The sequence below is a fragment of the Pseudophryne corroboree genome, chromosome 5, assembly GCF_028390025.1.
Source record: "Pseudophryne corroboree isolate aPseCor3 chromosome 5, aPseCor3.hap2, whole genome shotgun sequence".
NCBI classification, from domain to species: Eukaryota; Metazoa; Chordata; class Amphibia; order Anura; family Myobatrachidae; genus Pseudophryne; species Pseudophryne corroboree.
This window is the reverse complement of record NC_086448.1, coordinates 127,896,558-127,911,440: the sequence shown is the minus strand read 5'-3', so window position 1 is coordinate 127,911,440 and position 14,883 is coordinate 127,896,558. Positions and strand designations below refer to the sequence as shown.

General features: G+C 45.2%; 1 protein-coding gene across 6 annotated transcripts in view; it reads right to left on the bottom strand.

The window, feature by feature from the left end:
• The window catches only part of PALS2 (protein associated with LIN7 2, MAGUK p55 family member), a 315,351-nt gene that overhangs the window by 149,434 nt on the left and 151,034 nt on the right, over window positions 1–14,883 (bottom strand). For all 6 annotated transcript variants that reach the window (XM_063921695.1, XM_063921694.1, XM_063921698.1 and 3 more), the window contains 2 exons: window positions 3,330–3,482; window positions 2,500–2,649 (listed from right to left, as the gene is read on the bottom strand). In XM_063921695.1, the coding sequence (XP_063777765.1) occupies window positions 2,500–2,649; window positions 3,330–3,482 (303 nt within the window). The remainder of the gene's footprint in view (window positions 1–2,499; window positions 2,650–3,329; window positions 3,483–14,883) is intronic.

Here is a 14,883-nt window from a genome sequence, read left to right as displayed (position 1 = left end):
CTAGGATATTACTAATATTTTTACACACTGGCTAAATAATCTCAGGTTTATCAGCACAGATTACGCATCATACTTTCAATTAAACACAAGGTTTTGACTGATAATTGTGTCTCATTAACAGAGAATCTGACAGAACAAATGTAAACAAACATCATATGAATATGCAACACACACTGATTGTTTCCCACCTAGCTGTAACCTGCTCCACTCTGACCTTCCTAGCTCCCACCTCGCCCCTCTGCAGTCTGCCTCAAATTCCGCTCTACTTTTGGTGTCCCTCACTCCGTATACTGCTCAGAATTAGATTCAAAATACTCTCTCTAACCTTCTTAGGCTCGCCACTGCTCCTTATATCTCCAACCTCATTTCCTCACATATCCCTCCTGCCATCATCGCGCAACAAATGATGCCACCTCATTTTGGGGTAAATATATGAATCAGTGATAAGAAAGGAGAAGTGAGCCAGTGGAGAAGTTGCCCATGGCAACCAATCAGCATTGAAGTAGCATTTAGAATTTGCATACTATAAAATTTTACAGAGCAACTGATTGGTTGTCATAGGCAACGTCTTACTGGCTCACTTCTCCTCTCTTATCACTGCTTCTTACATTTACCCCTTTTTCCCCGATCTCTACTGGCCACTCTCATATAGTCAAGACTTCTCCTGGGCTACCCCTAAACTCTGTAATTCCCTCCATCTAGCCACTCAGCCTTCAATCGTGCTGTTAAAAACAAAATTTTGGTGTTCATACAAATCCCATATATTGTAAGCTTGTTTGAATAGGGGCATCTCCCTCTTTGTGTTCTCAACATAATTATGCTAACTTTACATTTATAAAAGAAATTATATGCCATCTGCATAAGACTGTAATCTATCTTATTGGCACCTTATTAATATTATTATTAATAATACACAAAGACATCCACATTGCACCCGGGTCAAGTTGTTAACAAAGGGTAACCATACATCCTATTTACAAAGGATATATTTCCAGAAAATATTCAAGATTCATGTAATAAATGACTGGATATGGAACAATTAAATATACCCCAATACAGTCAAAGGCTACTAGGCAGAAATAAGTCTGCTGAATAAAACCAGGGTGGAACCACACTACTTTCATTTTTAATTAAAACAAATAACAAATTGATACCGCTACAGTTGATTAGATATGGTGTTAATCATGTAAACATTTGTACTGTAACTTTGTTATAACTGGTGCAATAAGTAACTGCTGTATACTACAGGAAGTGGCACACCCACTCAAACAAAGTCACATTTTACAAATAAAGAAATTACTAAGTTATCGTTACTGCAAACATTTGCTTATGATTCCAGCTGCATTTCAAAGCCTTCCCTTACCTCCCTACTCTATTCTACCCGTACCAAAATATGACCCACAATAAATATGGGCTCCTCATATTATATTAATTAAAATCTTGACGTACTTCTGCTGGGGCTTATAATTAAGCAAAGTAAATGAACACCAAAATATAATGGCATGTTAAAACTGTGTACTGGCAACTGTAGGAAGGCCTCACAATCTACAAAGCAGTGGCAGAAAATAAAGTGTTTCTAGCAGTCACAAAAGCTTCAGGCAGCTCTCCTGCAATGGTACCAGTGTGCACAAGTGGCAGGGGCCACGTGCTCCACTACTGTACTAATCTTTGATGTGCTGGTGGAGGTTTTTCCCAATCAAACATAACTTAAACACCAACCCCCCTGCCCCCACCACCACCACCAAAAAAAAAAAAAAAAAAAAAAGTCTAGAAAAACTTAACCCATTTCTTTCATCCACAAAGTTGAGTTGCTCAGTAAAGAGTATGTAAGCTAGTAATTTATTTGTAGCAATGTAATTATAGAAACAAATTTTTTTATATGCTGTAATGACATACAGTAAATCCATTCAAACCATAAAAAGGGAACATCTAACTGCTAAGAAAAGGGCAGGGTGTTTGCAGGAGTGAAATAAAATAAATTCACGCCTACATCAATTAGGTGAAAAGGCACGTTTTAAAAATGAAACGGAACAACTTAATGGCCCCCACTGATACGATGTTCAGGAATTCCATTGACAAGCAAACAAATCGCAGGAAAGCGTTACTGCATCATATACAGTACATAGAACATATATAAGTGTGCAATATCAATGTAAAGTACAGTCAGTTTAGCTATGTGTGTACTGTATTCGACATTAATACCGTACTGTTAATGGTACCCTTTTATTGATGTCCATCTATTGAGCGTGTCAGGGCGAAAAAACAAAAAACACAAAAAGAACAGAACACCAAAAATAACGAACATATATAGAATTGAAAAAAGGTCACCAAATGTACTGAAAACATGGAATTTAAAAATAAAGTTAGAAGTAAAATAAAAATGAACACTGCATGTTCTGGATTGGAATATGGCTGTACAAAAAGCTGGTGGTGTTGCTTTGTGTGAAATCTAATCTAAAGTCAATCACAAATTCATATATTCACTGGCGGTTGCCTTACCAAAGGTTCTCCGGCTCTTTTATGAATTCCAACCATGCGGATGGCATCAACGGGCGCAATCTGGTTATTCACTGCAGAATTCATTTCTGGACTTGAGGGTGGAGAATCGTAACATTTTGAGGCAACAATGTCATGAGCTTCTAGAAGACTCTGTGGACAAACACATTATCGTGAATAAATGGCCTAAAACTCTATACACTTACTATAGCAACTCATTTAGACAGTTGCTGTGACAGCATATTTTTATCACATCTGAGTTTGATATGAGATGTGGGAAAGACACTCAGAAAACACTTTACAAATTACTGGAGCTTGTGTTTCCTCTACAAACACCATTCATGCACTATTACTTAGCGTTTCTGTCTGAACCACGGTTAGCAGGAGGCGTGAGGGCTCAAGAACTATAATACCTCACTTCCAAATGTATAACTTAAAATTAACCCATACACTGTAAAATGCATGCTGTACTATTTCAATAAAAATTTATAGGAAGGGTTATATTTAGGTCATGCTTATATCACTGTTTTAGAAAACCTATTAGCATCACTTCTTCAGCACAGACAGCTGTAGTTCTCTGCATTAAGTAGCGTGGGGACACTCCCAGACTCCAGTGTAACATGGTCCATAGAGGCAAAATATTGGGCGCATCCTTGCTAGTTAGATCGATTCAACAAACACTGGAATAATCCGTTTCCACATTTGGCAGCTTTGTTTCACCACGAGACATCTCTGCACAATCGCATGCTGGTTTTCATTCAACTATTCCATAAAAACGGATTGTGAAGGATGAAATTTCTCTGCCATCCAACACTGGCAGCTCTCACACGCACCTGAAAATGGGGCTCTTTAAGGATACCAACCAGCTCTTCAACATTTTTATCTTCATGTACTAAAGGACTAATGTCTTCAAGAATTTCATGTAGAAGTTCCACATTATTGTCACCAACTGCTTCTAATTTTGTATCTTCTAAACGTTCATGTGCCTACAACAGGAAAATCGAAAAACTATGAAATTCAAAATATTTATTAAAGACTTGATAATATACAGTCAAAAGAGAAACCGATTATAATAGGTTTTCCCCAATAGGACTCAAAGTGATTTATAATTGCAGATTAAGGAACATAAAATAAATTTGACCTTATGTATTAAAAGACTGCAGAAGTGAGCTAAGCATTTGTTATTGGTTTCTTTTGTTGTTAGAAAATAAAGGAACATTAATGAATTGAGTGAGTAAAGCTTGTATTTGAAGGTTTCTAGTGTTAAAGCCTCACGAACTGCATGTGGCGGAAAGTTCAATACAGTAAGTAACAGTGAATAGAGACAAAATGCCCATCGTGTTCAACCTGTATTAAGCAGAGTTGATTATAATGTACCTGAGTAATGTTTTATGTCTAGTTAACAACTATAAATCATGTTCCACCCGGATTATCAATGTCAATATTTTAAATGTTATAACCTTGGATATCTTTTTTCAATCAGAAATTTATCCAATCCGTTTTTAAATGCATTTACATAGTCCGCCATTACCACTTTCTCTGGCAGGGAATTCCACACTTGTATAAAGGAATCAATATAACAAAATTGTCATAATTTCCGTTATAACCAGTGAGCAAATGTACATCATTTGAATTAGGTTTTTTTTTTTGTGGGACTTTTCTTGTTAGTACTTTGACATACATGTAGCGTATAAATTATTATAATGAAAAGTGATTTCAAGGGTTTACTCATCGGCACTTCTGCCTCTGCCGTTTGGTTTTCTGTAGTGTTTTATGTTCTCTTTCTCACATTCTATGGGTTGGGTGACCGGCAGGTTTGCATACTGACCGGAAGGTGTGTGTGTGTGTGTGTGTGTGTGTGTGTGTGTGTGTGTGTGTGTGTGTGTGTGTGTGTGTGTGGGGGGGGGGGGGGGGGTGAGCACAACGAAGCCCCTTCCAGGCTTGACACGCTGCAGGGATCAGTGGCTTGCTACCCACTCTGGATATCACAAAAAAATGCACTGTTAGTGTGCCTTGAGGACCGTGGTTGGGAATGACTGCTCTAGGGGAAAAGGAAAAGGTGAGAGCAACCTTTTAGGGATTTGAAATTTCTTATCTGGATTAACCCACAGTTTTTCAAACAGGGTATTCAATTCCTTTGACGCAGGAAAAGTAACGGAGGACTTCTTTTTTTTTACATTAAAATAAGATTCCTCACACTCCTCTGACACCTTATCAGGAATTTGCAGAACATCTCTGATAGCCTCTATAAGAGCCTCTATTCCCTGGAACAGAGCAGCATCCCCCTTCCCCTACAAATCCACCTCACCCTCCTCCATGTCTGACCAATCAGCGTCAGACTACAGGATATGGGCCAGAGATCGCTTTTGCGGACAAAAGGGAGGGGATTGAGACGCTGGTTTGGGGACTGAGTCTCTATTCATATTCTCATCCACAGTCTGTCTTAAGTATTGCGTCTCTTTCTCATTGCGAGATAGCTTTGTAGAAATATTTGAGATCATTACCTTAATGGAATTAACTCAATCCAGTTCAGCCCCGCTATTCTGGGAAGTACCCAGTAGTGAGCCCCCTGGTGAAGAGGAACACTCAGCTGTACAAGAAACACACTCTTTTCCTGACATAATGTAAATGTGACAGCACGCACACACACACACACACACACACACACACACAGGAAAAGGTTAAGCACAATTAACCCACAAAGAGCCCTTCAGGGAGACACAGATTTGGAGCCAGCCCCCAACGCGCCCTTATCGCTAACGCCAAGCTTAGCTGGGTCGCAGACCAAGTACCCTGATAGGGGACTTAGTACACTAAGAATCGCTTCCCCCCTGCTATGACCCCCTGGTACAGCTGAGGTAATCTGGAGTCTCTCGGGAGGAGATGCACATCCCTGTCAGTCAGCGTCTGTGTCCACTGCAGAAGGAAAATGGCGCGGGTGAGCTGCTGGATCCTCTCATAGTGAAGGCCCCGCCCCTTCAATGGCACGCGGTCTTACCGCTTTTTTTTATATTGGCTGAGGTAATCAGGTGCTTAAAATGGTGAGAAACCCGTTTTAAAGGCTATTTTTGCCAGTGTGGGTACTGTGTACTGTAATCTGCCTATTGCAATCTGAACCTTAGCAAAACATCTCTTTACTAAATGCATATTCAAACCATTTGTTAGTTTTGGGATTTCTGGATTTGTTTGTAATTTAAATTACCTGTGTTTCAAATTTTGGTTAGGGGCGCATATTTAATGACGGCAGACTGGGCTGGTGTTTGCTTAGTCAAACACTGTGTAATTTAACCCCTTTGATTAGTGGGACATTTGCCTCAGCTGTAGTTGTGTGAATTTACCATAGTATATCTTGTAGCTTCAACCATGCACAGCTGTGCGTTCCAATACTCAAAGCGTTCCTGTCTCTAAAGGGCCCTACACACTTAAAGATTATCTGTCCAATCTGTCTGATTGGAAAGAAAATCTGGCAATGTCTGGGAGCAAATGACAATCAACCATTTGCTCCCAAAATCCATAAAATGGACAGAAATGGTTGTTAAGATCAATTGTTTTAACAAAACATACTTAAACAATTTGTTGGAAAATAAGAATTTACTTACCGATAATTCTATTTCTCGGAGTCCGTAGTGGATGCTGGGGTTCCTGAAAGGACCATGGGGAATAGCGGCTCCGCAGGAGACAGGGCACAAAAGTAAAGCTTTACGATCAGGTGGTGTGTACTGGCTCCTCCCCCTATGACCCTCCTCCAAGCCTCAGTTAGGATACTGTGCCCGGACGAGCGTACACAATAAGGAAGGATTTATGAATCCCGGGTAAGACTCATACCAGCCACACCAATCACACCGTACAACCTGTGATCTAAACCCAGTTAACAGTATGATAACAGCGGAGCCTCTGAAAAGATGGCTCACAACAATAATAACCCGATTTTTGTAACTATGTACAAGTAATGCAGATAATCCGCACTTGGGATGGGCGCCCAGCATCCACTACGGACTCCGAGAAATAGAATTATCGGTAAGTAAATTCTTATTTTCTCTATCGTCCTAGTGGATGCTGGGGTTCCTGAAAGGACCATGGGGATTATACCAAAGCTCCCAAACGGGCGGGAGAGTGCGGATGACTCTGCAGCACCGAATGAGAGAACTCCAGGTCCTCCTTAGCCAGGGTATCAAATTTGTAGGATTTTACAAACGTGTTTGCCCCTGACTAAATAGCCGCTCGGCAAAGTTGTAAAGCCGAGACCCCTCGGGCAGCCGCCCAAGATGAGCCCACCTTCCTTGTGGAATGGGCATTTACATATTTTGGCTGTGGCAGGCCTGCCACAGAATGTGCAAGCTGAATTGTATTACACATCCAACTAGCAATAGTCTGCTTAGAAGCAAGAGCACCCAGTTTGTTGGGTGCATACAGGATAACAGCAAGTCAGTTTTCCTGACTCCAGCCGTCCTGGAACCTATATTTTCAGGGCCCTGACAACATCTAGCAACTTGGAGTCCTCCAAGTCCCTAGTAGGTGCAAGGCACCACAATAAGCTGGTTCAGGTGAAACACTGACACCACCTTAGGGAGAGAACTGGGGACGAGTCCGCAGCTCTGCCCTGTCCAAATGGACAAACAGATATGGGCTTTTTTGAGAAAAAAAACACCAATTTGACACTCGCCTGGTCCAGGCCAGGGCCAAGAGCATGATCACTTTTCATGCGAGATGCTTCAAATCCACAGATTTGACTGGTTTTAAACCAATGTGATTTGAGGAATCCCAGAACTACGTTGAGATCCCACAGTGCCACTGGAGGCACAAAAGGGGGTTGTATATGCAATACTCCCTTGACAAACTTCTGGACTTCAGGAACTGAAGCCAATTCTTTCTGGAAGAAAATCGACAGGGCCGAAATTTGAACCTTAATGGACCCCAATTTGAGGCCCATAGACACTCCTGTTTGCAGGAAATGCAGGAATCGACCGAGTTGAAATTTCTTCGTGGGGCCTTTCTGGCCTCGCACCACGCAACATATTTTTTTTCACATGTGGTGATAATGTTGTGCGGTCACTTCCTTTCTGGCTTTGACCAGGGTAGGAATGACCTCTTCCGGAATGCCTTTTTTCCTTTAGGATCCGGCGTTCCACCGCCATGCCGTCAAACGCAGCTGCGGTAAGTCTTGGAACAGACATGGTACTTGCTGAAACAAGTCCCTTCTTAGCGGCAGAGGCCATAAGTCCTCTGTGAGCATCTCTTGAAGTTCCGGGTACCAAGTCCTTCTTGGCCAATCCGGAGCCATGAGTATAGTTCTTACTCCTCTACGTCTTATAATTCTCAGTACCTTAGGTATGATAAGCAGAGGATGGAACACATACACCGACTGGTACACCCACGGTGTTACCAGAACGTCCACAGCTATTGCCTGAGGGTCTCTTAACCTGGCGCAATACCTGTCCCGTTTTTTGTTCAGACGGGACGCCATCATGTCCACCTTTGGTATTTCCCAACGGTTTACAATCATGTGGAAAACTTCCCGATGAAGTTTCCACTCTGCCGGGTGGAGGTCGTGCCTGCTGAGGAAGTCTGCTTCCCAGTTTCCATTCCCGGAATGAAACACTGCTGACAGTGCTATCACATGATTTTCCGCCCAGCGAAAAGTCCTTGCAGTTTTTGCCATTGCCCTCCTGCTTCTTGTGCCGCCCTGTCTATTTACGTGGGCGACTGCCGTGATGTTTTTCCCACTGGATCAATACCGGCTGACCTTGAAGCAGAGGTCTTGCTAAGCTTAGAGCATTATAAATTTAGCCTTAGCTCCAGTATATTTATGTGGAGAAAAGTCTCCAGACTTGATCACACTCCCTGGAAATTTTTTTTTTTTTTTTTTTCCCTTGTGTGACTGCTCCCCAGCCTCTCGGGCTGGCCTCCGTGGTCACCAGCATCCAATCCTGAATGCCGAATCTGCGGCCCTTTAGAAGATGAGCACTCTGTAACCACCACAGGAGAGACACCCTTGTCCTTGGATATAGGGTTATCCGCTGATGCATCTGAAGATGCGATCCGGACCATTTGTCCAGCAGATCCCACTGAAAAGTTCTTGCGTGAAATCTGCTGAATGGAATTGCTTCGTAGGAAGTCACCATTTTTACCAGGACCCTTGTGCAATGATGCACTGATTTTAGGAGGTTCCTGACTAGCTCGGATAACTCCCTGGCTTTCTCTTCCGGGAGAAACACCTTTTTCTGGACTGTGTCCAGAATCATCCCTAAGCACAGGAGACTTGTCGTCGGGATCAGCTGCGATTTTGGAATATTTAGAATCCACCCGTGCTGTTGTAGCAGTATCCGAGATAGTGCTACTCCGACCTCCAACTGTTCCCTGGACTTTGCCCTTATCAGGAGATCGTCCAAGTAAGGGATAATTAAGACGCCTTTTCTTCGAAGAAGAATCATCATCATTTCGGCCATTACCTTGGTAAAGACCCGGGGTGCCGTGGACAATCCAAACGGCAGCGTCTGAAACTGATAGTGACAGTTCGGTACCACGAACCTGAGGTACCCTTAGTGAGAAGGGCAAATTTGGGACATGGAGGTAAGCATCCCTGATGTCTCGGGACACCATATAGTCCCCTTCTTCCTGGTTCGTTATCACTGCTCTGAGTGACTCCATCTTGATTTGAACCTTTGTAAGTGTTCAAATTTTTTTAGATTTAGAATAGGTCTCACCTAGCCTTCTGGCTTCAGTACCACAATATAGTGTGGAATAATACCCCTTTTCTTGTTGTAGGAGGGGTAATTTAATTATCACCTGCTGGGAATACAGCTTGTGAATTGTTTCCCATACTGCCTCCTTGTCGGAGGGAGACCTTGGTAAAGCAGACTTCAGGAGCCTGCGAAGGGGAAACGTTGCTGCAGTCTTCTTCCCTTTCCTCTATCCCTGGGCAGATATGACTCTTATAGGGACGAAAGGACTGAGGCTGAAAAGACGGTGTCTTTTTCTGCAGAGATGTGACTTAGGGTAAAAACGGTGGATTTTCCAGCAGTTGCCGTGGCCACCAGGTCCGATGGACCGACCCCAAATAACTCCTCTTCCTTTATACGGCAATACACCTTTGTGCCGTTTGGAATCTGCATCACCTGACCACTGTCGTGTCCATAAACATCTTCTGGCAGATATGGACATCGCACTTACTCTTGATGCCAGAGTGCAAATATCCCTCTGTGCATCTCGCATATATAGAAAATGCATCCTTTAAATGCTCTATAGTCAATAAAATACTGTCCCTGTCAAGGGTATCAATATTTTTAGTCAGGGAATCCGACCAAGCCATCCCAGCTCTGCACATCCAGGCTGAGGCGATCGCTGGTCGCAGTATAACACCAGTATGTGTGTATATACTTTTTATGATATTTTCCAGCCTCCTGTCAGCTGGCTCCTTGAGGACGGCCCTATCTATAGACGGTACCGCCACTTGTTTTGATAAGCGTGTGAGCGCCTTATCCACCCTAAGGGGTGTTTCCCAACGCGCCCTAACTTCTGGCGGGAAAGGGTATACCGCCCATAATTTTCTATCGGGGGGAACCCACGCATCATCACACACTTCATTTAAATTTATCTGATTCAGGAAAAACTACGGTAGTTTTTTCACATCCCACATAATACCCTCTTTTGTGGTACTTGTAGTATCAGAAATATGTAACACCTCCTTCATTGCCCTTAACGTGTGGCCCTAATAAGGAATACGTTTGTTTATTCACCGTCGACACTGGATTCAGTGTCTGTGTCTGTGTCGACCGACTAAAGTAAACGGGCGTTTTTAAAAACCCCTGACGGTGTTTTTGAGACGTCTGGACCGGTACTAATTGTTTGTCGGCCGTCTCATGTCGTCAACCGACCTTGCAGCGTGTTGACATTATCACGTAATTCCCTAAATAAGCCATCCATTCCGGTGTCGACTCCCTAGAGAGTGACATCACCATTACAGGCAATTGCTCCGCCTCCTCACCAACATCGTCCTCATACATGTCGACACACACGTACCGACACACAGCACACACACAGGGAATGCTCTGATAGAGGACAGGACCCACTAGCCCTTTGGAGAGACAGAGGGAGAGTTTGCCAGCACACACCAAAAACGCTATAATTATATAGGGACAACCTTATATAAGTGTTTTCCCTTATAGCATCTGTTTTATATATTTCTAACGCCAAATTAGTGCCCCCCCTCTCTGTTTTAACCCTGTTTCTGTAGTGCAGTGCAGGGGAGAGCCTGGGAGCCTTCCCTCCAGCCTTTCTGTGAGGGAAAATGGCGCTGTGTGCTGAGGAGATAGGCCCCGCCCCTTTTTCGGCGGCCTCGTCTCCCGCTCTTTAACGGATTCTGGCAGGGGTTAAATATCTCCATATAGCCCCCGGAGGCTATATGTGATGGATTTTTACCCAAAATAGGTTTTCATTTGCCTCCCAGGGCGCCCCCCTCCCAGCGCCCTGCACCCTCAGTGACTGCCGTGTGAAGTGTGCTGAGAGGAAATGGCGCACAGCTGCAGTGCTGTGCGCTACCTTAAGAAGACTGAGGAGTCTTCTGCCGCCGATTCTGGACCTCTTCTCGTTTCAGCATCTGCAAGGGGGCCGGCGGCGAGGCTCCGGTGACCATCCAGGCTGTACCTGTGATCGTCCCTCTGGAGCTAATGTCCAGTAGCCAAAGAAGCCAATCCATCCTGCACGCAGGTGAGTTCACTTCTTCTCCCCTAAGTCCCTCGTTGCAGTGATCCTGTTGCCAGCAGGACTCACTGTAAAATAAAAAAAAACCTAAGCTAAACTTTTTCTAAGCAGCTCTTTAGGAGAGCCACCTAGATTGCACCCTTCTCGGCCGGGCACAAAAATCTAACTGAGGCTTGGAGGAGGGTCATAGGGGGAGGAGCCAGTACACACCACCTGATCGTAAAGCTTTACTTTTGTGCCCTGTCTCCTGCGGAGCCGCTATTCCCCATGGTCCTTTCAGGAACCCCAGCATCCACTAGGACGATAGAGAAAGACCATTTTTGTCTGTTGTCCAGTGTTTGAGAGCAAATGGTCAATTGTCATTTGCTCCCATACATTACCAGATTTTTGTTCCAACCAGAAAGATTGGACAGATAATCTTTAAGTGTGTAGGGCACTTAAGCGTTTTGAAAAGTAACAGTTAAAAAAAAAAAAAACAGTTGAACAAACATTGAACACCATCAAGCAAGATTTCAGGAACATTATGTGGACTCGCCAAACCGCTGCAATGAAATCACCAGGACTACGCCCACTAACCCTCTGGCAGAGAACATCAGTAGTGCCTTACAGGCTTACCCCTCAAGGTCTCAAGTTGAGCAGGGGGCACTGGAGGGGAGAGCACCAAAGCCAGGCTAAGCAGGGTTATTTTCTTCAGATTTGAGTGTGCTCCTCACATTCTCGTATTTCCCCTGTACTGCTCCAATTAAACCAGGATAATTTCCCTCCTTTCGTTGTTTACCTGCAAAGGTGATCTCACCATGTGCTTTCTTTACTGCATACTTTCACCCCACCATGTGGTATTCCTGTGAAGTGTGCCTCCACCAATTGCACACCCTGCCAGCAGCATCTAACACAGTGCACCCCAAATGGGCTCCTCTGGTGGTTCCTCTGCGGGCAGGATGTGCCTAACGTGGATTGTTCATACAGGTTATATCATACGACTACACAAGTGCCCGTTCGCCCATGTATGCATTGGGCCCATGTATGGCTTACCTCCCAGTGTAACCTCCGTAGTGCGCCCAACATGGCTGCCTCATCTGGTACGCTTGTGGATGGGATGAAAATACATGGACCTGAGTTTTGTTTGTACCCTACTCTGAATGTTAGGATGCTGCAATCACCCCCATTTGGTGTCACCTCTTCTAGGGATGGACTATTCCACCCAGGGTAATCCTACGCTGTGCGCTGAAGATGGCTGCCGTACCTGGTACCCTGTGAGGGTGGAAAACACAGCCCATGGAAGTTATTACCCAAAATACCTACACCAACCCTGTAATATGATTACTCTATGCATTTTTGGTTTTCATTTTTATGCCTGTGTATTGCTGTATTAATCTTCTGTATTATGTTTGTTTTGATGTCTGTAAAGCGCCTGGAGTCCTGTTTGGAGAAAGAGCGCTATATAAATAAAATTATTATTATTATTATTATTATTATAGAACTGTGACACAGCCGTGTATTGTGTCTGGAGATGCATTCCGCCCCGGTTAGAAGCCGTGCGTCTCCGTACCCTCCTGCCGCCATAATGGCCGGCGACCCACTAGTCGGGACGCCAGCTTAGTACTCACCACTCTTCTTTTTTCTGGCTCTGTTTGGGGTGGCGGCATGCTGCGGGAATGTACGCTCGCCGTGGTGGGGCTTGCAAATAGTTCGCCCAGGAGCTCAGTGTCCTGTCAGCGGGGAACGGGACCATTAACCCTGCAAGAGGTTGGGCCATCCCCCCCACTTAGTCCCACGAAGTAGGCAGGCTGGTGCCAACCAGCCCTGCCTGAAAATAACAAACATATAAAATAAATGCAGAAAACTCTTCAGGGGCTTCCATAAACGTGACCAGCTCCTCCGGGCACATATTCTAAACGGAGTCTGGTAGGAGGGACATAGAGGGAGGAGCCAGCACACACTATCAAATTCTTAAAGTGCCCATGGCTTCTAGTGGACCAGTCTATACCCCATGGTACTAAATGGAACCCCAGTATCCTCTAGGACGTAAGAGAAATTCTTATTAATCTTATTAATTATTCAAATATAAAAACAAGGACTTGATGTGGACCCTACTGAAGTGTTGGAAAGGGGTGACAATGCTGCTTGGCTGTGTAGTATACATGACACTTGCACCAAAGCTGTAACTAGACATTTTGGTGCCCCCCTACCACACAAAGAATAGACAGTGCGCGCCAAAAGCGCGTCTAAAAAATTTAGGGGTGTGGCTTTGTGGGGAAGGGGTGTTGCCCCATAATAGTACCAATTCGCATTATAACACACACATTGCACCAGGTAGAGCATCTATACACAGTGATCATGGTTGTCAGCGAGGGAAGGGGGTGCCCAAAGTCATCGCGTATGTCTGTGGGGGTGCCAAGAGGAGGAGTGACAACGACGGACGTAGTCAGGGCCGGATTAAGGCTAGTGGGGGGCCCCGGCAACAAAGGTATGGGGGCCCCCACTAATAAAACTGACTGTGCACACTATTGCTATCATTAGAGAGAGGGAGAGGATGAGAAATTAAGATGGTGTCAGGGAGAGAAAGACAGAGGAACAAGCAAGAGAGGGAGAGAGATAAAGGGTGTCAGAGAGGTAAAGAGAGACTGAGATAGAGAAGGGGGGAGCAAGAGAGAGAGAGTCAGGAAGACAGAGAGGAAGGGGGTGTGAGCAGGAGTGAGTCAGGGAGGAAGACAGCTAGAGGGGGCACAAGAGAGAGACAAAAAGAATGTCAGGAGGGAGGGAGAGACGCAGAGAAAGAGTCTGGAAGACAGAGAGGGGAGGGGAGAGAGAGAGAGAGAGAGGCAGTGAGGGGGTGAGAGAGAGAGAGGGAGAGTCAGGAAGACAGGGGGACCAAGTGGGGGAGAGAAAGTGTCAGTGAGGGGGGAGAGAGATGAATAAAGCTGGATAAACAATACCTGTTAGGCTACAGCAACAGCAGGTCACTGATATGTGCAGGCACTTCACAATGTTAGGCTCCGGCCCCTTTCCCATGCACCCGCGTATCACGAGTGGGGCTTACTGTAGAGACGGAGGCAGTCTCCATCTCAAAGACAAACTCCCTCCTGTGCTGCTGGGACTCAGAGCTGGCCAGGGTACAGGGGGGCCGGACCGGGGTCAGTGTTTTCCGGCGTGTAGGGGCAATGGACGACAGCCCTGTCTGCCTTTCCTATAATCCAGCTCTGCATTTAGTGCAGCAGCTCCAGTCCCTCCCGCTCCGATGCTGCAGCGATGGTCATTGACAGGGTCAGTCCATCTGAGCCCAGTGTGACACATGTAGGCGCCTGCTCACCTCTAAAAACCCACCCCCCAGCACATACACAGCAACCAGCTCTCACCTCTCCCCCGCACATCACACACACAGTCACCGGCACTCACCTCCCCCCATCCCCGCAGCACATACAGTCACCGGCGCTCACACAGCAGCACATACACGCACCTGCCAGCCGTTGGATCCCGCTTAAATGCAGCCACAGCAGAGACGCACCGTCTTCCGCAGCCTCCCTGGGAGTCTTGCATACTGTTCCAGGGAGCTGCGCCATCATGCCGGGACCCTGTGAAGCTGCTGCACTTGACCAGGAGAGGAGTGGTAAGGCTCCACCTCTTACATTTAAAGGCACATGATCACTCAGATTTGCTGCTGCGGAGCGCGTCTGCGGGCACCCTTCC